The sequence below is a fragment of the Phragmites australis genome, chromosome 2 (genome assembly GCF_958298935.1).
Source record: "Phragmites australis chromosome 2, lpPhrAust1.1, whole genome shotgun sequence".
NCBI classification, from domain to species: domain Eukaryota; kingdom Viridiplantae; phylum Streptophyta; class Magnoliopsida; order Poales; family Poaceae; genus Phragmites; species Phragmites australis.
Window position 1 is genome coordinate 11707646 of NC_084922.1, and position 24257 is coordinate 11731902.

Genomic DNA, 24257 nt, shown 5'->3' on the forward strand with positions numbered 1-24257 from the left:
TGTGTGAACAATACTTACAGTGTGTGTGTGTTTATAATGAACTTAAAAACACAAGGGTTATCTTTCAGATCTTCGGAAGGATAACAGTTTTACGTCATGTATATTTTGTTATCAGTGTTTGTGAATTAGTTATATATGAATCTTTTTTGTTAGACCCGTTCTCCTCTTTATATACAAGAGAAAGATAACTTATAAGTGTGCTTTTTTTCATTGACTTGCACCTAGCTAGATGTATTTTTTTTCAGACTATCATCACGTGGAGTGTACGTGCTGCACCTTACACTGGTGGTACCGCGGGGTTCGTCCTATTCTCTTGGACGCCTCCACTCTTATCTTACCTTGGTAGTTCTGCCTGTCCCATCGCCGTGCGTCGCAAGCTCATCTGCCAAGACGTTCTGTCTCAGCCTTCCATGAGTTCGCCTACAAACTCGTCAACTTATCTAGTCGTTCTGCAGATCCTGTTCTATCTGTCGGGTAGTGCTAAGTCGGTCCGTAACTCCTCACTCTGTAGCAATTAATGCTATAGAAAGGGGCACTGCTCATCTACGCCAGTTACGACTTTGTTCGCTGAAGAAGGAGCATCAAGAAAAAAAAACTTAAGTAGATATCAATAAATGCTACTAAACAGATTAGATATGGACACCTCGTGACCAATAAAGATCGGTCACAAGATCACATTAAATCACAAAGATACTGTTTGCACAAGCCTCATGTTGATCGTGCCATAGGCTATGTTCAATAAATATCCTCGCTAGACGTCATATCTCAGGTGGGGCGTTAGTAATGATGCTCTCTTATTTAATACTTCGACATCTCTGCTCGCACTTATCATCTTTGAAATACCGTGAAACGCTTGAACTGCATCTGAACCATTCTGATGTGGGTTAGAATTGTTTGGGTTGGGACACGACTCGTCATCATGCAGCTTGGTTCTTTCCAGCAGCGAGATTGCCGTGCTCCAGATAAACTTGAAAGTCCGAACTACCTGGGTTGAAAGGGGGTCGCCCGATCCGTTTGTAGTCGCGCGTTAACCTCGTGCTGCGGATTTTTCTCACTGTGATGACTAGCTTATTGGGTGTCTGTTTCTCCTAGAAGCAACTTCTGAAAACTGTGGCATCCTCAATCTGTTCTTGCTGCTGCTCTCCATGCCACCAGAATAGAACAGCAGAAAAGCACAATCACAGGAAGCTTTTGTGCCACCGAGTGCCCACTGCTAGCCCAGCGCCCACATCAATCACAAAAGGACCACACCGGTGGCTTTCATGATGACGTCACTACGCAAAAAAGGTTTGTTGTATTTACTTTGAATCATCGCATCTTTTTCATCGAGTGTTCTTTTGAGTTCTATTTCACCATTATGTTATTTGCAATAAGCTTTAACAAAATCAGATCTATATTACATATGTTTTGAAAATATTTCGTGTACTAGCAACTTATATATAAACTTTCTATTGAATCATTTATCTAAGTTGCTACCAACCATATTCACTAAAATTATTAATGAATGATACCTTGATACTAAGTTGCTGTTAGTATCTTTTGTGGTTGCTAGTAGCATTTTTTTTTTGGGTCAAACATACGTAGCAACTTACACAAAGATCAAGTTGCTAGAGAGACCGTGTAGCAAATTATGTAGAAATTCTATACCAACTTATGTTGTATGTTTAGTAGCAATTTATGTATATACTGTGTAGCAACTTATGTAGAGACCGTGTGATAACATATATAGAGATTGTGTAGCAATTTATGTTGTTTGTCTGATAATAACTTTATAATGAATTTGTAGATACCGTTTGACAGCTTATATAGAGACATGACAACTTTAAATTGCTACTTATGGTAGCATCTTATATAGAGACATATGACAGTGCGGTCGGAGCGCGTGCAATTGTCTCTCAGAGTTTTTTATATTGCAGGGTTGTTTAGCAGAGTTCCAGTTTTGAGATTCATGTAGTTTTTAGAGTTTGTAGGATAAAAATATATAGTTTAAACATCTATTTTTAGTTTAAAATAAGAATAATGTGGCTTAACCAAATATTATTAATCTTTCTGCAGTTTCAAATCCCAAAATTTCTGGAGTAGAAATTACCAACTCTAAAAAGTCTTGGATATAGAACTTTGCCAAACAGTGATTACCAAGTGGATTGTTGCCGCAACCGGCCTGGTTAGAAATGCAGTTTCAGAGGCAACATACAATCGAAATGACGAAATGTCTTATGGGCCTGCAAGCAGCCCACTGGGTCGGTTCACACTCGGGCCTGGAAAAGGAAGAGCGGAACGCTGAGCCCTAGCTGCCCTACGCTGCTCGCAACTCACGCCTCCACCTATCGAAAAAAATTTGACCTTTTTTTTAATTAATAGGGAATAAAGATTATCCCAGCTCTGCATCCAATGATACACACAGCTATTCATTATTACAAAATTGTTTACAAAACCCGACATACCAGGTACGTGAAACAAATATCTCAAACGCTTAATAATAGCTAACATAGTTAAGCACAATTTTGTTACGGAACTGCCTCCCATAATTGACAAGGATATCTATCATTGTTGTATCCATGCTGCCTTTATACGTTGCTGCTCTTCCTTCTTTTATAGCATTGAAAAGAAGCGAATGCCAATGTGTTGGACCTTAAAAAACCATATAATTATGGTTTAATCACAATGCCCAATAAAAAGCAACGGTAGCGCATTGTCTGCCACTAGCGCATCAGTTTCTTCCGTTCACGCCGGAGCTGCCTGCACGTACGAATTAGTGCTGCCTGTAACCAAAAGCTGGGGAGATAAGATTCAAAGCCCGGACGAATCAGAGAGAACTCAGAGAATGAAACTAACAGCACAGTCAGACACAGTAGCAAACGTCGTGGTGTACCTCTCCTTCGGGTCACATGTGTAACTCATACTAATTTCTGAATCAGTAACTATTACGCATATATTTTTAACATAAATAAATATCACAAACATATAACGATTAAATACGATATTAGGTATATCACAAAGTTAATTACAATAAAGGCATGTAGGCATAAATAAATAGGCCCTCACAGTATAACGGAAATAACGCAAAAATGACCCATGCCGTACAGGCAACTTGAGTGCAGACGAAACCAACTTCTCTATTCTTTATCTTCTCCTTCAACGAAGTTAGCCTCTGGATCATCTAGGTCCACAAATAGCTAGTGTGAGTACATAAGATACTCAGTAAGTCCTACCTCAAGGGAAGACATTAGATGCATATAGGTAGATCAAGAATAAGGCTGTAGAGTCTTTAGGTTTTACATAAAGCTAGTTTTTGATGCAAGGTTTTATTTGCAAATATTATCTTAAAAGCATTTCTGAGGGTAACACATAGGTCGAGTTTATGGGGGTTGTCGACCCTGGGGGAGATACTTCTATCCTACCGGTTCCCACACTTCTTTTGTCGGTGGACACACGGTCCAGGATACTCAAGGCACATAGCCAACTCCTTCATTTTGAAAACACAGGCCCACTACCCACTCACACACCAATGAGGTGCTCACGTCGAAAAGTTAATCATTGTGATCGAACCATAGCATGTCCTTGATCGAGGACACGACTATCCGGATATGTTTAACACTCTGCAGAGGTTGTACACTTTACCCACAAGATATGCACAGGCTCCCACCTTAGCAACTGGTGGAGTTGTCATAACGAGACGTAACGACCTCACAACGTAGTCACAATATCCACCCATGGGGCAATGAGATACCGGGGGTCTTAGAATATCCACAGGAATGATCACTTAACAATTCCAAGGATCTGACATAGTCTTAACAATATCATCAGCCGGACCTTGGGCTACGTACTACCCAAGTTTTCTCCTGGCCTCCATTGCCACTACCGGCCTCCGGGTGGGTACCGAACTAAGTTGAAGGGGTTAGATCAAGTCCTGCCCATTTATGCCACGTGGTTGTACGAATGGATACTAGGTAAGATGTCACAGCGAACCTGTCCTTATACGACCAAGGCAATTGTCTCCCAACAAGAACACCACAAAGGTGAACCTTGCTCCAAGGTAGTTCCCACCTTTGTAGGGTACCTTACTTACCCTCTTCAACAATACTCTAGAGTTTTCTAGGAACACATGTCTTACACACGCACTAAGCACATATCACTTCACATTTTGAAAAGACATGATTACCATATGTAAATATCCTGGTTCTTTCTTTTAAGAAAAACAATCATAAGCATGCTAGTAAATAAGCATTTATCCAAACAATCATTATAGTTGATGTTAGAGACCTTCTAAGGTTTTAACGGAATAAAGGTGATAATATCAAGGCATGGCATAAACAAGCTAGGTCATAACTATACTAGCATATTCATTAAAATCACAGCTATTAACTTAATCATGCATATCCCTATCGTTTAAAATAATGGCTCTACGGGTTATATTTGAAAACATATGATCAACATGATCAACGGTGTAGAATTTGCCTTCGTTGAAATCCTCGTCCGCTCCTTCTTTAAACTCCAGATTTTCGGGGTCTTCCTCGAATGCGCTTTCCTCTAACAATCGCAACAAACGACAAAAGCGCACACATACACAATCAATCAAACGATTAAATAAAGACTAGATAAATTACAAAAATTATGAAATTAACATGATTGGGTAGATCTTGAATTTAAATGAATATCGGTGGAAGAATCGTTGAAAACGGAGTTAGGACGGAGGAGAAATGGGCTTTAGAAGTTTTGCCATGAGAGAAAATTAAAAAAAAAAGAAAAGAGAGAATATTCCTGGAATATTCTGTTTTTTTAAATCGGCTCGGCTCGGTTGAGCAGCTTGGCTCGGCTCGGCGGGGCCCGCTTGTCAGCACCGCGTGAGAGGGAATAAAGGGGAGGGGAGCCGGCCCGGCTGTTTTGACGGGGAGAACGAGAGGGGGCGAGAGGGAGAGAGAGAGAGAGAACGGCGGAGCGGCGATAGGCACGACGGCGGCGCGCCAGTGGAGGTCGGCAACAGGCCTCGCCAGCCAGCAGACCAAGGCGGCGACGACTGGATCCGACCGGTGGGGCGGATCTAGCCAGCGGCGAGGGAGCGAGGGCTTCAGCCGGCGACAAAAAGCGGCGACCGGCGACAACGGAGGAGGCCGAGGTACGCTCCACTGGGTAGAAAGAAGAGAGGGAGAGAGAAAGAGAGAGAAGAGCGGCAGGGAAGCTCACCGGTGGTGGCGGGGGCGACGCTCGGAGAGGGAGGGAGGTAGGCGACGGAGGTGAGAGGGAGGATGATACTGTTCACCCCTTTTATAAGGGTGGAGACAGGACTGCGCAGGTGCGGGGTCTGCCTGCGTGGCGACGTCACAGCACGGCGACGTCGGGTCAGAGGAGAGGTGGGAGAGAGGAAATAATTTCTTTTCTCAGAGAAATCAAGGGTGTGACACGTCGCAACGTGCAACGTGCCGGGTCTCTCGCTGCCAGAATCCGGCAAAAGCTCGAACAATCACACAGACGAATACAGGACGACGAAATCATGCATCCTAGCTCTCGCCCTCTACTCATGAACTCCGATAAACATTTTCGCAGCAGTAATAGTATATAGTATGTACATCCTCTGCATCAACTAATCAAGCTAGTGCAGTATTGTAGCAGGGGAGGGGACAGACCCCCAACAAAAAAGAAAGCTCCGCTGATGAATCGGTTTCCCTTCTTCTACGCCCGGGTGATCCAGCTGGACGTGGACTGCGCCTCCGCCGCTGAATCATCGGCACAGCAGTTTTCATGGCACTGAGGAGCAGAGCACGGCAGCTTCAGCGTGAGGTCCGCCACTGTCCTGTCGATAGCGTTCGTCTCCCGTTCTGGACAGCCTCCTGGCGCTGAGACCCTGAAGTGGAATCAGTGACAACAATTAAGGTCAGGAATGATTAGGGACGCATTGAGATTTCAAGAAACAAACAAACAGTGATCAGTCAGTCCGGCCAAAATCGTGATTAAAAAGGTACAAGGTGGTATGTAAGTATGTATATGTACCTGGAGACACTGCTCTGTGGATGCTGGAAACTTTGCCTGCTTGAGCCTGATTCGGTTGCGCCATCGTCAGCCGTGCACTTGGGTTTTGAGCTCTCAGCTAGCCTGTAGAAGGCGTCCCGGACGCATATCCGTGTCTTCTTGGTCAGCTTCAGAGCCACATGTTTCATGGTTAGAATTAGAAACATGGAAAAGGTACAGTTTTTTCAGGGACTAGGCATGCCGTGATAGTAAACTTGTTACGATGAACATACCTGAAACACTACATCTTCAAGTTCCTCAAGCACCAACACTTCAAAGCCTGGGGTGCTCTCTGTATCGGTGACTGATCTGCTCCTTTTTGTCATGCTCACCCCAGCCTGCAATTTAAATTTGATTAGTATTCACTTAATCAACATATATGCCTTCATAAGAACAGATTAAGATTTTCCACCTTGTCCCTAGATGGGGGATCTGCTGGTATCTCCGAGCCATTTAGAGTCTTCACACGCGATGAGATGCCGCCATCTGCGTTCCTCAAATCGTTTTGCAAGTCATGGCTGAACAAAGGGAAGCCGCAAGTATCCATGGTGTCAATTCCATTTTGATCCAGCTTTGTTTCCTGACACTCTGAACCAGTTAGCACCCCACTCAGCATGTTCTCATACGACAAGAGGTTGTGCATGGAGTCCGGGAACATGTCCAGCGCTTCAAACGGCACATCCAACTTCCTCATTTCCTCATCTGAAAACTGACTCCTGCAAAGTATTCAAGGCAACATGAATCATCCACAGTCATGTATAGATCACAACAACAATCACACACTTCACTTCATAGTATCGAAATGAACATACAAGAAAATGTCTTCTGTTCGTTGTGTGAACTCCAGCTCCAATGGTGCTTGACCCTCAGATTGTTCTTCTGACCGCCCTGTGCTACACTGCGCGGCGCCATTTTCATGCTTGTCTGAACACACGTAGGCTGTGTTCTGATCATCAGATATGCTGAAACTCCATAGAGACCAGCCGGTGCTTTGATTCTCAAAGAATTCATCACCGGTTGACAATGTGCTCCCACTTTGCGGCAAGGGATACCACGTCATGCTACTCATATGAAGAAACAAGGCAGTGTTAGCATCGCCCAAACTACATCTTCAGAAAAAAAAAATGCATTTCTGAATTTCAATCAAAGCTATGATTCTGGATTTCTTCTAAGCACAGTCACCATTTTCAAATATTTAGCATCAGAAGTTCAGAATCTAACAGGAAACTTCTTAAAATGCAACCCCATTAGGTGTTCTTTCAAAAAAGAAAAAAAAGAAACGAACTCAAAATCTAAGAGGCAAATCGCATAATCTATCACAGCTTCCAAAGACAAGCACAACATGAATAATATACTGTAATTTAACAGAGTAGATCGAAAATCAGCACAATATAGTCCCTTGCGAAACGTGGAGATTAACATGATTTGAACATCTCATGATTCCTGATTGGGGTTGGAACAATCAAAATCGAGCCCAAGGTAATAACTACTTGACAAAAAGTGAGGTGGCTCGAGGTTTAGTACCAGGAATTAAACAGAAAATCCAGCGAGAGCATAGGAGATAAGAACACCCAAATTAATAGAACTGCAAACCAAGTCCACGGAGCTCACTCAACCTGCATAAAAAATTCTTCGGGCAAGAGGCAAAACAAGCTTTGGTTTCACACCTTTTTCTCCCTAGCTCTCATCTCGCTAACCACGAAAGGACTCTTTTTTTTGTGCGAAAACAAGAAGGAACTGGTTTTCCGTTCAAGAACGCAAACCTATTTTACATTCAAAATAATAAAAAAGGACAAACCAATTGGAAAAAAGACAACACGAATATCTTTCCTGTTGGGGGAAGAAAAAGCAGGGACCTTGGAGAGATCGCATGGAAACAGAGAGTACAAACGAAATGAAGAAACGGATCTGGGTAACCCAAACTTACACAGCGAGCAGAAGATCCTCACGCTGTCGTCGATCTCGCCGCCGAAACGCCCAGAAGCGTGTAGACGCTGCTGCTGCTGCTGCTGCTGCAGATCCTCCTTATAAGCTGCTACCGGCCGGGCGGGGAGGGGAGAACATGGATGGCATGGGGAGGACGGACGGAGGAGAGGAGAGGAGAGGAGAGAGTAGAGAGGAGAGGAGAGAGTAGAGAAGACGCGAAGCACCTGTCTTCTACTTAACAACGGCCGTGCATGTGGGCCCAGGGAGCAGCCTATGGTCCCACCTGGCATGCAGCTGGCTGCGGCGGGCCCCAGGAGGCGACCGAGGTGAGGTGAGCTGTGCGTGAACCAGCGGACCACACCGAAGGGTTTCGTAGCGCTCGGTGGAGAGTGGAGAGGAATTGTGTGGCTGGCGAGTGGCGACCAGTCTAGTGGCCTGGGTTAATCTAAATCCCGGCCGAGGCTTCGCCACGTCAGCGTGAGAGGATCTTTTCCCCATCGACGCCAGTCTAGTGGCCCCCCGCCATCGCGAGGACGCCGCGCGAGGTGGACTCGGCGCATAGATAGCCTGTCAGACGTGGTCCTCGTGCGCGGGAGACCCTGCTCAGAACTAGAAATTTCTATGCGCGGCAGCAACCGATTTGTACCTGGAAATCGGTCACGTTGATATTAGTGTGTGGCCGTGTTTGGGAGGGGTGGGGTGTGCATATGCCCTCGCCGAAGATGGTAGGGCCGAGGTTAGGGTTTTGGGTTTGAGTGGGGTGTTTTTCTTATTTTTACTATAGAAGAGATTGATGGAGATGATGGTAGGAAGATGAGAAGGTCATGAGTTGACTAAATATTGCTCTATCCTAGTCGATCGATTGGTATAATCCTATGAGTTTTTATATTGTACGGTAACGACGTCTATGCATAAAAAGTGTGACAAAAGGTTGTCCTGTCATATTTATGTCGGCATACGAATCCTAAAAAGCGTTAATTAGGCTATATTTTGGAATATGGTAAGCTGTTTTGTAGTTGGTTAGGAGACTAGCATTGTATTAGAACCTACAAACTACAAATTGTGCCCTTCTTTGATCTGGAGAAGAAAGGGAGGAGCACATCTGGTTTTTTTCCTACAGTTTTGTCGTTACATTAGGGACAATTACAGAAGTTGCAACTAACAGGCCGGACGGTGGACAATCTGGTGAGCGAGCGACAGCCCATTGCACGATATACAAAGGGGCTGGAGGCCCGGTAGTACATACTGTAGCGTCGCGCGGCCGAATGCTGCTGGGCCCAGGCTACGGCCCGTGGCCCTTCAAACTAACCGCGTGGCGACTCTACGCCGCTTTGGTCCCGCTGCTTGCGTTTCCGTGCGCGACGCTGCGTCGCCGCCCGCCCGCGTGGTTCGGCCGGCGGGAGAGATCCGTCCGCAGCCGGCGTCGCGTGCGGGGAACGGGACGGAACGGTTTGCCTCCCTGTCCAGGTCTCTTCTTTGCTTTGCCCGCGCGATCATGCGTAGCACCTGAAGCTGCTGTTATGTTCCACGTTTCTCGGCGCGCCTCCCATCAGGCACGGCACCGGCGGCACTGTGGGCGTGGCGGTGCTGCCGTGTACGTTCCAACAGGAAGGGTTCGTCGCTGACCATGCAGCCGGAGAGGGGCAGGAGCTCGACGTCGGTGCACGGCGCGGCGTCGCTGTAGCCGAAGTGGACGGGAGGGCCGCGCGCGTCGTCCTAGGTGCCGCGGATTCCCGCGTATGACACGCCGGAGACGGACACGGACCGACGGACGTGGTGGCGTTCTCGAACTTCTCGCGGCGGCAGTAGTACTGGTCGATGACAATGGGGTTGCGCACGGCGTCCACGCGCGCGTTCTCGAACCGCACGGCCGGCACGGACCCGGACCCGCCCTGCCACGTCTTGATCCGCACGCCGGTCGCGCTTGCTGTTCGCCAGCCATATGTATCGGGGTCGCTCGGCGCGACGATCGTCCCGTCGACTTCTTGTTCGCACACGAACGCCATTAGAACCCCAGAGTCGACACGCTGATCAGCGTCGGAATGATTAACTTTGAGCTCGCGGCGCCCAAGTCAAAAAGGTTTGCATTCTTCTGCGGCATTACCTGGAGCGTGACGTGTCAGTACATTATGAATATAATTGAAGCATAAACTTGAACTTAGTCTAGGATTACATCTAATCTACTTAGTGAAAGAGTGAGATTGACCTACGATTTGGCAATGCCATGTATATGGTCATTTTAGAACTGTGCTGCAGGACGCATGCGTGATGTCGATGTAGATGCTCGGAGATGGCCGACATAGATGTCCAACTGTGGGCTATGGCTTTCAACCCACTGTGTCGCTCTCTTGATCGGTAGGTTAGTGAGGTGACTTTCTTGGTCAATTCACACACCTTTGGTGAGAAGCCGAGACCATTTCTTATAGCGCTCGTAGGTTGGGACCAAACCTAGGTCGGTGTTAATCAGCGTTTCCCGATCATGGCGCATGTGTAAGTGGGTAGTTAGCCCTCTTGAAGACTCGGTCATTTTTGATCTGTTGAGATCACCGAACCAATATTCTCCCACTTGATCGAATGGCTAAAATCATAAGTTCCACACTCAACAGAACAATATGCCAAGATATAGTGATACAATAGTTAATAGAACACTACTAAAATTTTAGCATTTATAGTGTTTTACTCTATCTTGATAGGATAGTCACTTATTCTTATTTGCAAGATGGCTCGTACACTTATGATCATTTTGTGCAATTTGTTTTCATTTCTCATAATCGAAGTTTGCAATCTCAATTTGTCCCAGAAGTATAGGCTGTCAATTAGTCTTATGCGGCATTAATTTTGAGACAAGCCTTTAACACGAAATCATAAAGCTAAATATGATGCATAACACTTATGTGCTGAACATAATACTTAACTCTTATAGGCTGAATATAAATAATTTGATTTTGTGTCCTTCTTTCATAATGTTATGTGTTTGGCAGCGCCGCATGACAAGTTATTAATCGATATAAAATTGCACTTTAACATTATAAGTTCCGGGAAAGAATCTTAAGCCAAAAGAAAAAAATTCTTATTCTTAAACCACAACAACTTAATATGGATTTCTTATTATCCAATAGCTTTATAACATACCACAAGTCAGCTTGCATTATTAATAATACCTTAAGAGATTGGTTATATCCATTACATAATATGAATCATCCTGCAAGGATGAAGATTTGACTTGATGTTGATTTCCTAATATCAACACATCTTACAAAATTGATGTCTGAATAACGCACAACTTCATGATTATGAGATTTCTCATATGTGAGCATGTAATCATTAGTTCCCTACATATAACGTAGAGTCATCTTTAGTAGTTTACAGTGGTTCAGTCCTAGATCAATATCTACTAAGTTTTTCGGTTACAAACATTAATGAGAGCGCATGCAAACTTAAGTATACAAAATATTCATGACAACGGTAGCGTAAGAAAGACTTTTATCATCTTTAATAATCAGAGTAAACTCCCTTAATATTGGACCTATCTTAATAAATCTTAATAATCAAAACATGAGAGGCATCACCAAGACAAAGACAATATTAATACCTAGAAGAGAAAATAAATATTTGGATCTTAAGCATTAATATTCCTATTGCCGATAGTTAATAAATATCGTCTATATAAACAGCTAAGATGTTAAACTTACTTCCTCTGATCTTAATATAATCTTAAAGTTAAAACTTGGTATATCTTTATGTGAGGCTCGCATTATCTAGAATCAACTAGAGGAAAAACTTTTTGAGGCAAAGGATTGCCAATCTCTCGGACTTTTAGTATTAGAACATAAGTTCGGTTGTCCTCAAGTACAGTTCCTCTTGCCTCAGAGCTCCCACTGGAATCAATATTTCTACAAACTTATTAGTATGGCTTTGACAATAATAATAACACCTTTTAGTCCACATGGAAGCTTGTCAAGGCTATGCACATAAGTATCTTAAGCTCGAAACTCGGTATTTTCCCAAAACATAAGATATTGGTACTGATTTGCTAGTACCAACTAAATGTATGCACAATTATCTTTAATACTTCCGTAAGGTATGCATAAGTATATGAGTTTTCTTTAGTCATGGGGTATGTCTCACATAATGAAACATTTTCTTTCTTAATGAGATATTCCATTCTTCCCCTCGAAATATGACATAAGCATCGATGCCATAATTTCGATGAGTTCTCGTAAATATTTCATTTTAAGTGAAGCCAATAGAGTTAACAATTTACTTAATGCTTCCCAAATAATTCATAAGAGTGTAATACGAAATACAAGGAAAATACTTCCCATAATTAGGGCTGACAATGGGTCAGGCCAGGTCCGAGTGGAGCAAAACTATGACTGACTCAAAACCCGCCAGCCCTAACCCTACCCGAACCCAAAATACTAAATGGGCTAAAACTAAAACCTGAACCCAAACCTGTCAGCGCTCCCGTCGGGTTTCGGGCACCCGTCGGGTTCAGTTCAACAACACATTTCAGCAAGCCAACAACAACCAGCAGCAGCACATTTCAGTAGTAAGCCAACAGCAGCACATTTCATCAGCAGCAGAACAACACTAACAACAACAATTCAGGACTACAAGTGTTATTTCAGCACTACTAAGTACTAACAGCACTAACATTCTAACATCAACAACACTTCAAGTCTTCAACAGATATTACAAGTTCAAGATCAAGACAAAACTTCAAGTGTTCATCTTCAACAATCAACACAAAACTAAGTTTAGTTCAGCAATCAACACTCAAATATTACAAGTTCAAGCATGCTCATCATGTTATTCACCTGCATTTGTTGTTATTTCTTTTAAAGGACAACTGTACTAATTATTTTTGCTCTGTTATCCTATTGCCTAAAAGATCATTACCATGTTTCAAGCATGCATTCTAATTTTCTATGGACTGTATATACAACATGTAACTGTTTTATTAAGCATCAATGCTTGTCCTAGAGCTTGAGTGTAAGCATATACAATATGTAACCAATATGTGAAAAGAACTAATCAAGGAACTTGAACATTGTTTATTTATGCAGAAAACATTTTCTTGTTTCCTGAATGACAAATGGATCTTGGCGCTCACCTTGCGAAGTTGTGGTTCCTCGATGGAAAGATGGATGGATCAGCCGACATTGGACTTTGGGGGGCACACTGCACTGCACGCAACACCAGCATGGGAGAGAATCCAGAGGGAGGAGGTCACCGACGGGGGGAAGGAGGAGCTTGCCAGTTCGTCGTGCCAGGGAGGGAGGAGGTCGCTGGTTGCGGAAGACTTGGCGTATTGGCGGTCCTTTGTGGGCGTGTGGCGGTGGCTGGTCGGTGCTCAACGAGCGGCTGGTGACCACGGCTCACTTGGCCCACTGGACCGTTGGCGACTTGCTGCTGCAGTGTTACCGGGCACTGCGGGTAGGGGATGAGGTGACACAACTAGGATGACCAGACGCCCGGATGCGTGGACACTGAAATGGAGTGGATCTATGGACTGCAGCCTGTGGACATGAAGTCAACGCGCCGAAAGGGACGCGCGGGGGATGGCTGGAATAGAGTGGATCTGTGACCAGGAGGCAACACGAAGGGGATGCCCGAGCACGCAGAGCCGCGGACGTTGAAAGAGAGCGGCTGTGGATCTGTGGGTGGCTCCATGGCTGTGAGCATGTGGTCGTGCAGTAGTCTGACTGGACTATAGGAGTAGATGACAGGATGAGGTTGCGGCTAGGAGTTGATAGCTAGTGTTTTTAGTTTATACGGGCTGGGCTGCAAATATATGTATTGGGATGGGCTACTTTAGTACTATACAAGGCGACCTGTGGGTACCCACGAGCAAAATGCAAAACCTGAGCCCGATCTGACCCTAATCGGGTACCTAACCCGCTAGACTCATGGGTGAAAATTCAGACCCGAACCCGGACCCATCGGGTGCAGAACCCGCGGATACACGAACCCGCTGGTCCAGTTGCCAGCCCTACTCATAATAGGGACATAAAATTAAATTATTAGGATGGAGGGTGAAAATATAATTTAGTACTGATTGAGAACTTCCAATAGCTTCAACATTAGCCTCATATCTATTCTCTAAGACTTCGCTTTAAAACTTCTATATTCCTGAGGTAATATTGGCAGCATAAACATAACCTTTTATCTTAGTGTTTAGCCAACTTTCTTTATGAATACATATATTTATGGGCACAATTATAATTCACTTTTCATTCTGTGTTATTGATGACGTAATGAGCTGAATTAGAAGGCCTTTAATAATTCTTCATGTCCTAGATCATTAACCTTTGAGTACTCTTATGATCTGTGTACTGGCAAGACTTTTGAGGAGCTTTATAATGTTTTTCTATTATTGCTCGATAATTTAATTTAACTAGAGGATTGCTCCCCTAAATCCAAAATTTTATGATTATAAGGCATATTTGCTTATATTACTTCCACTAGTCATTAGAATATTAAATTTTATTAATGTCCAAATTATTAGATGTTTCTCTAATGGGAATCAATTATTATCATTATGTTTGTGTGCGTAATCAATATAGTAATAAATTACTCGATTCCTTGTTAGAATACTAGAAACAACCGAAGAACTTATGGCTGAATTGATAATAGGACCATATCACTGATCATTACTTTAATATACACAAAACTTTAACAATTCCAATTCGCTTCACCGTTGGGCAGAAATGAAGAACTTAACATGAGAAAAAAATCAGTAGTCCAACTTCACATCTCCTTTTGGCAGGAAACTAAGAATTACTGGATTCACTAATGGAGATGGCAAATGATCACAAACAACATTAGTCAATATGTAACCATAGGCCATGAAACATTATTTAACATAAAATTTCTAACTAAAACTTCTCGTTGGTTCCATTTTAATTAGAGAAACTATGGAAATGACACAAGATTGTAATCAACTTTGGTCAGAATGTAATTGTGTGCCACACATAATCCCCAAACATCATCATATATCTTATTAAGACTTCTCGATGGTTTCATCTTAATCAGAGATAATTTAATTATTACACAGTCATGATCACGTAAATGCTTGAGGCAAGATGACTCAATAGCTTATTTAATTTAATAATTAATTAAATGGCACATGATCATAAATATTGGTCAATATATAGCCATGAGCCATAAGATTACTCATAACCACATTAAGTCTCAAAGAAAAATACATCAATTAGAGGCAAGCTTAATTATGTGATCAAAATTGATGTGCATTAAAAATTACTTAATTGCGAAAATGTAAACATTAAATAATATCATAATTAATGAGCAGTAAATAAATGCTAAAATGAAAGCAAGAGAAAAAATTAATCTTGTAATTTAGGGTAATATTAAAGCACAAGAAAATTCTTGATAATGTAAATAGATTTAATTAAATATCTCATGAGAATCATAATAATTGATCCCATATTAGCTTATCCTTAGAATGCACTTAAACATTATTTGTGGCCTAGCTAAGTAATATCCAAGAGCTAGCCTGAAACTTATGCCCAAAATAGGTCCATTAAATATGCATGGCTCAGAAACTAAAATATTTTATTAGTGGGCAATAAATTCTGATAATTCATGATTATAAATAACTTTGGTTGAAATACAATTATGAAAAGTCAATATTAAGTATATTAATGCCTACAACTTGGTTATAATCCCAAATCAAAATTTATCATTGGTTCCATTTTATTTGAGACATACTTAATCATAATGTGCCAGAAAAAATTACATCTCTCTAGGCAATTATCAACTGAGGCAGTGCATAATGAAGCAACATTAATAATGAGAAAATGCAATGAAAATATTAAAGCCTAAACTTAATTTGCTGGCCCAAAATGAATCGAGCCAAGAAAACTTTGCATGTGGCTCGACCCAAGAAAATCATGCACGTGACCCAATACACACGTAGGCCCGCCTTGCTCCCACACGAATCGACAACTGTCAATCGCCATTGGATGGTTGGGATCGCACCAGCGTAGAACAAAAATGCTGAAACTCGGCAAACCCTAACCCTAATCTCATTTCTCCTCCTCTCGATTTTCACGTGCGCCCGAGAGAGGGCGACGATGAAGGCGCGACAGCGTGCAAAGCGGTAGAGACGACGGTGTCGTGAGTGCCCTCTCTGGCTTACATGTGCGGCGAACTAGTGTTGCGCGCTGCTTCGTCGAGTGGATTCATGGTAGCACGCGTGCGGTAGTGCGGTGAGGCGCGGAGGAGACTGAGGCATGGTGGACGTGGCTTCAGCGAGGTGGCACAACGTGCACAAACAGGTGAGCTGATGCCACGCGTGGTCTGTGACTGCAACGATGACGCACGTAGGGCAGTGCCACACGCAGCCTAAAACAACGGCGAGTGCATGAGGCCGCATGTGACACTCGGCATAGGTACTAATTCACATTGATTTTCGCTCTAAATAGCCGGCTAGGTTTTATTTGGGATTTTTGGCGGGTTTCTTGGGCATATGGGGATTTTGCCTGATGTTTCAGACTTAGGGTAAGAAGGGGCCTTTAGGGGTTCGGAATAGGGGAATTCTGACGCCAGGGTTTCATAAGTTGACTTATTTTTCCCTCCTTCTTGATGCTAAACTAGACCCAAAACCCCTAATCCATGGACAATAGGGCTTAATTTGAGCTAATCAAACATTAATGCTAAGCTAACATTGCACAACTAGGTACTAAAACATGAAATTAACCATTAACAGAAACATAATTAAAGCCTAAACATGGACCCAACATCAACAGAGGTATAATTAGGGCTAATCCATACTTAACCGAGCACATTAATCTAATTTAGGGTTCTAATTAGGCTAGGATGGCTCTGATGCCAATTAGTACATTGTGAACGTAATTAACACATAAACATGAACCTAGTCTAGGATTAGAACACCTAATTTACTTAGTGAAAGAGTGAGATTGACTTGTGCTCGGCAATGCCATGATATGGCCGCTATAGACCTGTGCTTGCAGGATGCAGGCGTGAAGTTGATGTCGACGTAGATGCTCGGTGTTGTCAGGAAGATGACCAGCACAGATGGCCAGCTGTGGGCTACGGTCTTCAACCCACTATGTCGCTCCTTTGATCGGTAGATTTGTGGGGTGGCCTTCCCATTTTCACACCTATGTGAGAATTCAGGACCTCTTGTTATAGCACTTGTGGGTTGAGATCAAGTCTAGGTCGGTGTTAATCAACACCTCCTGATTATGATATGTGCATACGTACGTAGTTAGCCCTCTGAAGATTCGGTCATTTTGACCTGCCGAAATCCCCGAACCAACATGACGGTGCCCTGGCATGGCCCGACGAAGACGGTGGTGCATTGGTGCGCACCTGGAAGGAGTACTTGGCGTCGGCGAGCATGACGCTCGGCCTGTCGTCCTTGCACGCAGTGTCCCAAGCAGTCTTGGTCGCGCCGCTGTCATCCGTGATGCCGTCCCCAACGGCACCTACGTCCTTGACGACGTCGTACACGATGGCTGCGCGCGGCATTGCGTAGCCCGATGGCGCCGGGGCCGGGGGAGGAGAATCCCGTGCCGGCTCCGGAGCGCGGGACGTCAGCCAAGCGGAGTCATTCCTGGTGCGCCTAGTGCAGTGGCGGTGGCTCCTGCCGCCATGGGAACCGTCACATAGGAAGCTTGAGGTGACAACAAGCGCAACAAGCAGAGCAACGGTAGTCCTTGCGGCGACCTCCATTTGTGCAACCGATCAAACTAACAACCTAAACTCTGGATCTCCCACCACTAAAATATAAAAATAAGAAGCCTTGCAATAATCTCTTGCTGACAGGGGAAGTCTCTTTACCTGAACTAGGAATTTTACTGCAGATGCTACTTATATCGATCATCCAAATGCTAACGGCAAAGCCCCATGTGTAACTATAACTTTAATTAACAGAAAATCTGGTCATGTTCTGATCTACGCGTGACGACTTTACATGATTTTTAGAATGCAATCATGAACAATGTGTTAGGCTGTTAGCCCAGATTAAATACACATTCCGTCAGTGATTTCTAGTGTAGACTGCAGAGAGCAACCGAGTCAACTTACACGTTCCTGATGTTCAGTTAAGCTATAATGCAGTCTGCGGTATTAATGCTGACCAGATCGTCCTAAGCATGAACATCATATGCATGCTGCAGCAAACTTAGTTTTGGTTCAGACTAATTCAGCTGGATATAAGCATAGAGCCTTCTAGCTGTCCTAGGCAGTAAACCAACCACCATACTGCGTATGCATGTGTTCATTATACAATATCCTTTCTGCTACTTTAGACACGCGTAGTCAGGAAAATGGAGCAGTCAGTTTGGTCTCTCACGCAAATATTAGACCTCGGACCGTGACGCACTTTGGATGGTTCTGCAAAATAGGTCAGATGCTTTACTACTAGTTACCGTGGTCAGGCCAGGATACGCCCACATGTGCTCAGGAACAAGAACAATATAAAATAAAGTTGGTATCAAGCACTTGGAAAATAGCAAAAGTGTGAGAAATAATAAATAAAGCAGATATGAACGACTGAGCTTTCACAAAACATCGTAGTTTTAACACTAACTGAACCAAATAATAACCACTTCATGTTTTCTGATGTTTCAAGTCTTCAAAAACTACTGATTGCTCTGCTTCTCTATCAAAGCAAAGAGCAGGCACAGAACCGAAATGGTACCATCGAAGCGATGATACATACATCAATAGCATTTCCCAAGAGACAAAAGAAAATGAGCAGCAGCAGCAGCCTCAGGCTCCGAGTAGCCTTTTGGTGGGAGAGTGGAGCGACACGGCCCCGAGCTTGGGGTTGGAGTACTTTCTGTAGACAGCCTTCTGCTTGCTCTCCGGTGCTGTGGAGTGGAGGCTCATCAGGCGCCTCGCGCAGTCCCTGCAGGTCCATGATTCCAAACAGCCAATAATTAACCTCCCAGTCGTGAACCAAAATGAAAAAAAAGAAAGACTTTGTACACTCCCAGTCCTAATGTTAGAAATATCCAGTATGACTGACAAAGGAAGCGGCATGGGATCAATGGATCACAAGTTTATGAGGCTGCTGACTACCACACAGCAGATGCTCTTCTTAGAGTTTCGGAGTTCACAGGAATATGTCTTAATAGATTTTCATAATTCACAAGAATATAAAACAAAGAATGACATACATCTTGTAAATGTGTAATCAATAGTTGTGAAAATAACAGCAGACTCTGAAGGCATGAAAACCAACCAAATAAAACTTAGCAGGATGTTTTCTAGCACGAGCATTCAGTTAAGCGCAATGGATCGGCTACAGTAGCTTGTCAGAATCACAGTTTAAACTTTGAGGATATGCAGTCAATTCAACTTACTAATCTATGTTTAAAATTAGAATCAGATTTCACCGGCAAGTTTAAGTCATGAAGAAGGACATACAGTAACTGTGGCTCAGCTAAGCCAGTATGATACTCCAGGATATCACTCCACAGTGGATTCATGTCAAGTGTACACCGAGCAGCATAGACAGCAGCTGCTGCAGTCACTGATGGAGAATAAACAAGCATCGAGTACTGAACCAATGCAAGTTCAGTGTAGAAGAACGCCATGTTCTCAAGCTGCACCAAAGACAGAAAAAAGAATTGCAGATTACGTCAATGTGCAAATATGTGGTACAACATTACTGAAAATGGATCAATATACCTCTTTGCCACCCATTGCAGCTTTCAGATACCGAACAATGAACATGTACATTGTTGGAACTGTCAAGTTCCAGTGGAGCTTGTTCAGTATGTCCTTCTCTTTGGTCAGCATCTGCTCCCTGCTAAAGGCATTATCTGATATGCACAGCAAATCCTTAACCTGTAAACATTTATGTTCACTGTAAGCTAATTGAAGAATATAACTATGTTTAGATGCACACACAAAACAAGCATCAGTAATGGAGAATCCTACCAGGGGAGCCCATATTTCCTCATACTTGCATGCTATGAGCATGGCACTTACACCGACGAGCTGCAGCTCCTTTTTCGGCACACTCTCCATGGATAGGTACTGATCGATTATGTAGACAGTCAAATAAAGTGTCTCTGGCATTAGTATAAGCCTGTGTTGCACATCAATTATCCAGTCAATAAGGATAGCTCTCATTCTCTCATTGATCTCAGTCTGTGAGTTCATATAGCTTCTGAGAGGTAGGGAGGTACTCTGGACAAGCAACAATGCAGCAATCAACAACGATCAGAAATGGCCACACTTCAATGATCCAATCAATCAGCAATGCGTCAAGATAATCATTGTTCCTTCACAGGTTTCTCATAAAAGAAGTGAATGAGAATAGGGCAAAAATAAGATTACCTCAGTGCTCTTGTAGAAAGTGTAGATGTCGTCGACATATTCAACTACTGCTAGCTCATTGCGAGCATCAGGCGCATCAATGTCATAAGCCTGCATCTTCTTGGGACTGGAGATCACCCCATCAGAAGCCTGTGTTCAGAGTAAAAGGTATGAAGACATTCTTAGAATGGGAAAAGAAATCTTTATGTTTAGAATTCAGCACGCTTGATAAGATCACACACTATCATACCCTGCTGCACTTTGTCAGGATTGATGTAAGAGTATGGATCGGTGCCCTCCTAGCGACTCTCTGACCCCCTGAGGCTTTCTTCTCATTCTCAGAATCTGAACTTATCACGATTACTTCAGGCTTCAATTTGTTGCTCTCCTTCAGCTTGACTGCTTTCCCACGCTTGTCAGCTGCAGCAACCACTGGCTTCTGGTGATTAGCAAGAGCAGGCCGGCCATTGATGAGATTGCCGACGTCGATAAGAGCTCGACGGCTCCTTGCTGCTAGCGGAGGGACCACTTTCCCACATTTTTCAGCTGCTACAACCACTGGCTTCTGACGGTTTGCAAGAGCAGGCCGGCCATTGATGAGATTGCCGACATCGACAAGAGCCCTGCGGCTTCTTGCTGTTTCCTGAGGAACTGTGGCCATTGGCCTCCTGACGAGCCTCGCCGCATCTGCTCAAGTTTAATATTTAAAAGATGAACACACGAAAAATTACGTGAAGGACAAAGCAACATTACACCATTAGTGCCATGGCATGATAATCTGAAGACTAAAGTTATAGAATCATGCAAAAAAAAAAAAAACTCCCTTTTCTTGTTTGCAACGATTCACCTCAGCATCATGGCAACCAAGAAAAAGACATTTGCAATTCAAGCAACATGAAAACACGACAGCTAATATCTACACCCACTACGTATATTCATATCAAGCTCACGGTACAAAATTCTCCGTACCAGTACAGTACTGATCCAAACCATAATTGACAAGCCAAAGAACGCAATCCAACAAGGTGAAATCTTAGTAAGGACGCGCATAGGAACTGTATTTTAAGAAAGATGCTCTCTTTATGGCGCAAGGGGGAGAAGAATCCCCAAAAGAACGATGCTACAAGGGGGAACCCGCAAGAACAACACAATGTTTAATCGAACCGATGACTCGCTGCGGAAGCCAAGCAGGGGCATTTGCCATGTCAATTCAAGAACCATCCACACGAACGATCCAAGAAATTGGCCAACGCAAGAACTAAAGCCGCATCTTCTACTCACGGAGAAAGGAACCCAATCCATCAGGAAAAGCATAAACCTCGCGGCGCACGCACATATCAACCAATTTTTCGAAAAGGCGCTACCTTTATGGCGAAAAAAAGGAACAGGATCCCCATCTAAACCCATACACGAGGAACTAGATACCAGGGAAGCGATGCGACAACAGAATCGCGCAAGAGCAACCCAAGAACTCGTGAAACGCTGATCCCCTAAGCTATAACGATCATTGAAAGACCTTTGCCAAGCGCCAATTAATCCCAACGAGAAATTCAAGAAACCTACGAACCCAGTGACTCAAACCGCATCCAACTACGCTCTCCCGAACATGCTCGCCGCATCAAAAGAATCAAACAAGATGGTCGAGCCGCCAAGAATCGCGTCCTCGTACAACTCACCACCCTTCTTCTGTTCCTGAGCAGGAACAGCGCCCCTGGGACCCGCCTGCCTCTTGGACGCCATGGTCGCCGTCCAAGAAGAGCGAACCGGCAACCCCCCTCACACCTTCTCCTCCTCTCTCCTTCTTCGACCTCTTCTCTCCTCCCCCTTCTCTGCCTGATCTTGCGTTCTCGAGGGCTCGTAGAACACGAGATGCGGCGGAGAAGGCAAATGGGGGGCTCGACGGCTGGTAGTCTTGTGGTGGGATTTCTCTTCGCGTCTCCAACGGTCAGAATTTTAATTAATGGAAACCTGTGGTGGGATGGCGCCCAGATTGAGGATCGGACGGCTGGGGTTGGCTGTTCCGAATTTTTTAGCCGTTTGGGTGAAGAAGGGAAGGAGAACTCGGGTCGGTGGGTGAGCAGATATGGAAAGTGCTGAGATATTCTACCGTGTGTACTAGCAAAATTTCTTCCTTCCCTCCCTCCTGCAACGGCTTTTATTGCTCTATACATTGTTCAATTTTTCTCCATCATTAAAAATCCTCTAATCTTCTGCAACGGCTATAAAGGTGACCTAGTTTCTTGGTTCTTTGGCTGTGCGATATCCATATTCAATCCTCATTGCAGAACATACAAATGCAAAAAAAAAAAAAAAAAAAAAAAAAATCAAACGAATTTAGAATCTATGTTGTCTTAAGAATAAGAGTAGTAAGAAAAAAGCCACGAGGTTGATAACAAGAAAGTAAAATGACAGTCAAGTGCGCTTACAGAACCTAGACCCACTCTAGAAAAGTAGCACGGTTTTGTCGTGCCTAATGACCCATGTTGACTGCACTGATTTAACCTTCAACATAAAGACATAAATTCTAAATATTTTATTTAGATAGTTTCAAAAATCTGTAATTCTTTGCTTTGAAGTATGTTCCACGTGTTAGTCTAATGTGCTGGTTACTGAAATACAGACTAGTTTGTATAACATAGCATATTAAATCGAACAATAATATATTTAGTGGATGCAGATATGGTCCATATTACAAACAGGATAATCGATATTACATAGTTCAATATAGCATGATATAATATGTTTTACTTAAACAAGATTAGAGTTTCATATAAGAACAATGTGGAGTAAAAGCTCCATAACTATCTATGAGCAATGAGAAGGTCAATTTAGCTCAAATTTCAGCTTCAACTTGTGAGATTAAAGGAGAAGACAGGATGCAACAGTTAAAATATTATCAGTCATATTAAACAATCCAGAGTCATGTTTTCAAGATAAGTCTGTAATGATCTGAACTTAAATGGAGACATGCTTATTTTCTTTACCTCTCTCCTCTCTCTTCCATCAATGCCTTCCAAATCCATTACAAGGGCGCATGGTTCAATATATAGGTTACACACAATAGGACCAATGTACTTAAACATTCCGTAGATAGAAGTTTTGCTAGAGAGCATGAAGCTATTGATAGTAAATGGGGAGCTCACCGCGAGCATGTTAGCCATGGCAGCTTGAAGAGGCTCTTCTCGGGTAGCCTGCTTGACATTTGGTGCCGATATCCTCTTAAGTTCACTCTTGATGTTGTTGAGGATATAATAACATAACCCATAATTAAATTTGTAACAGCTATAATAATATAATTATAAGAACTTTAAAAGTACAGATGAATATGGGGAAAAAAACTATGATCATTTAAGTTGGATATGTAAATAGGTCATGTTGAACAGTAAGAACTCAAAAGGTTTGATTAATAATATAATTATAAGAACTTTAAAAATACAGATGAATATGGGGGAAAAAACTATGATCATTGAAGTTGGATATGTAAATAGGTCATGTTGAACAGTAAGAACTCAAAAGGTTTGATTAATCATTGTGAATTTTGTTACGCTGAACATTTGGGCAAAAGGTAGGAAATGCGAAAAATATCACCCTGAGGATAACAGAGCCATTGAGACAGTAAGTTTTTTTTATCACCATGAGGATCCAAATGCCTCTCTATTATGGTTAACTCATTTGAATGTCACCTATTTATAAAGATAATACTATGATTTAAATTGGGAAATACATCACAGTGTAAGATACATGATATAAACCTTAGTGACTACAACGATGAGATAATAGATTGAACAAATTTGATAAAAGAATGCCATCCTACATGGATATGTAGCTCACAAATTATATGGATGTCCCATCTCTCGTATCTTTGATTGTATAATTTTGCAAAGTAAGTGCAGAGGTTTAGTTAGTTATATGCTTATGTGGACAGCTATAATAATAACATGAAAACACATTTCATAAACTAACCTTGATGCAAAGGGCTATTTTGATATTGATAGAGTACACAA

The 24257-nt window shown here is 43.0% G+C and overlaps 2 protein-coding genes and 1 pseudogene across 4 annotated transcripts; all 3 read right to left on the reverse strand.

Annotated features, from left to right (window-relative positions):
* Nucleotides 1–5513: 5513 nt before the first annotated feature.
* On the reverse strand, nucleotides 5514–8137 carry LOC133899736 (uncharacterized). 3 transcript variants are annotated; one of them, XM_062340807.1, is made up of 6 exons: nucleotides 7934–8137; nucleotides 6819–7067; nucleotides 6419–6722; nucleotides 6240–6344; nucleotides 5989–6134; nucleotides 5514–5842 (listed from the first exon to the last, which is right to left on the reverse strand). In XM_062340807.1, exons 2-6 carry the CDS (start codon nucleotides 7064–7066, stop codon nucleotides 5671–5673), a joined length of 975 nt encoding a protein of 324 aa, XP_062196791.1. In that variant the 5' UTR covers nucleotide 7067; nucleotides 7934–8137; the 3' UTR covers nucleotides 5514–5670. The 3 variants fall into 3 exon arrangements, with proteins under 3 accessions (XP_062196791.1, XP_062196786.1, XP_062196778.1); XM_062340802.1 differs by having other exon boundaries at nucleotides 6819–7075; XM_062340794.1 differs by lacking the exon at nucleotides 7934–8137 and adding an exon at nucleotides 7531–7901.
* Nucleotides 8138–9425: 1288 nt separating this feature from the next.
* LOC133902865 (polygalacturonase At1g48100-like) lies at nucleotides 9426–9938 on the reverse strand (annotated as a pseudogene).
* An 8545-nt stretch (nucleotides 9939–18483) lies between these two features.
* On the reverse strand, nucleotides 18484–22356 carry LOC133909859 (cyclin-B1-3-like). The gene is made up of 7 exons (XM_062352404.1): nucleotides 21930–22356; nucleotides 20504–20940; nucleotides 20275–20403; nucleotides 19873–20124; nucleotides 19621–19779; nucleotides 19357–19535; nucleotides 18484–18835 (listed from the first exon to the last, which is right to left on the reverse strand). Exons 1-7 carry the CDS (start codon nucleotides 21991–21993, stop codon nucleotides 18697–18699), a joined length of 1359 nt encoding a protein of 452 aa, XP_062208388.1. The 5' UTR covers nucleotides 21994–22356; the 3' UTR covers nucleotides 18484–18696.
* Between the last annotated feature and the right edge of the window lie 1901 nt (nucleotides 22357–24257).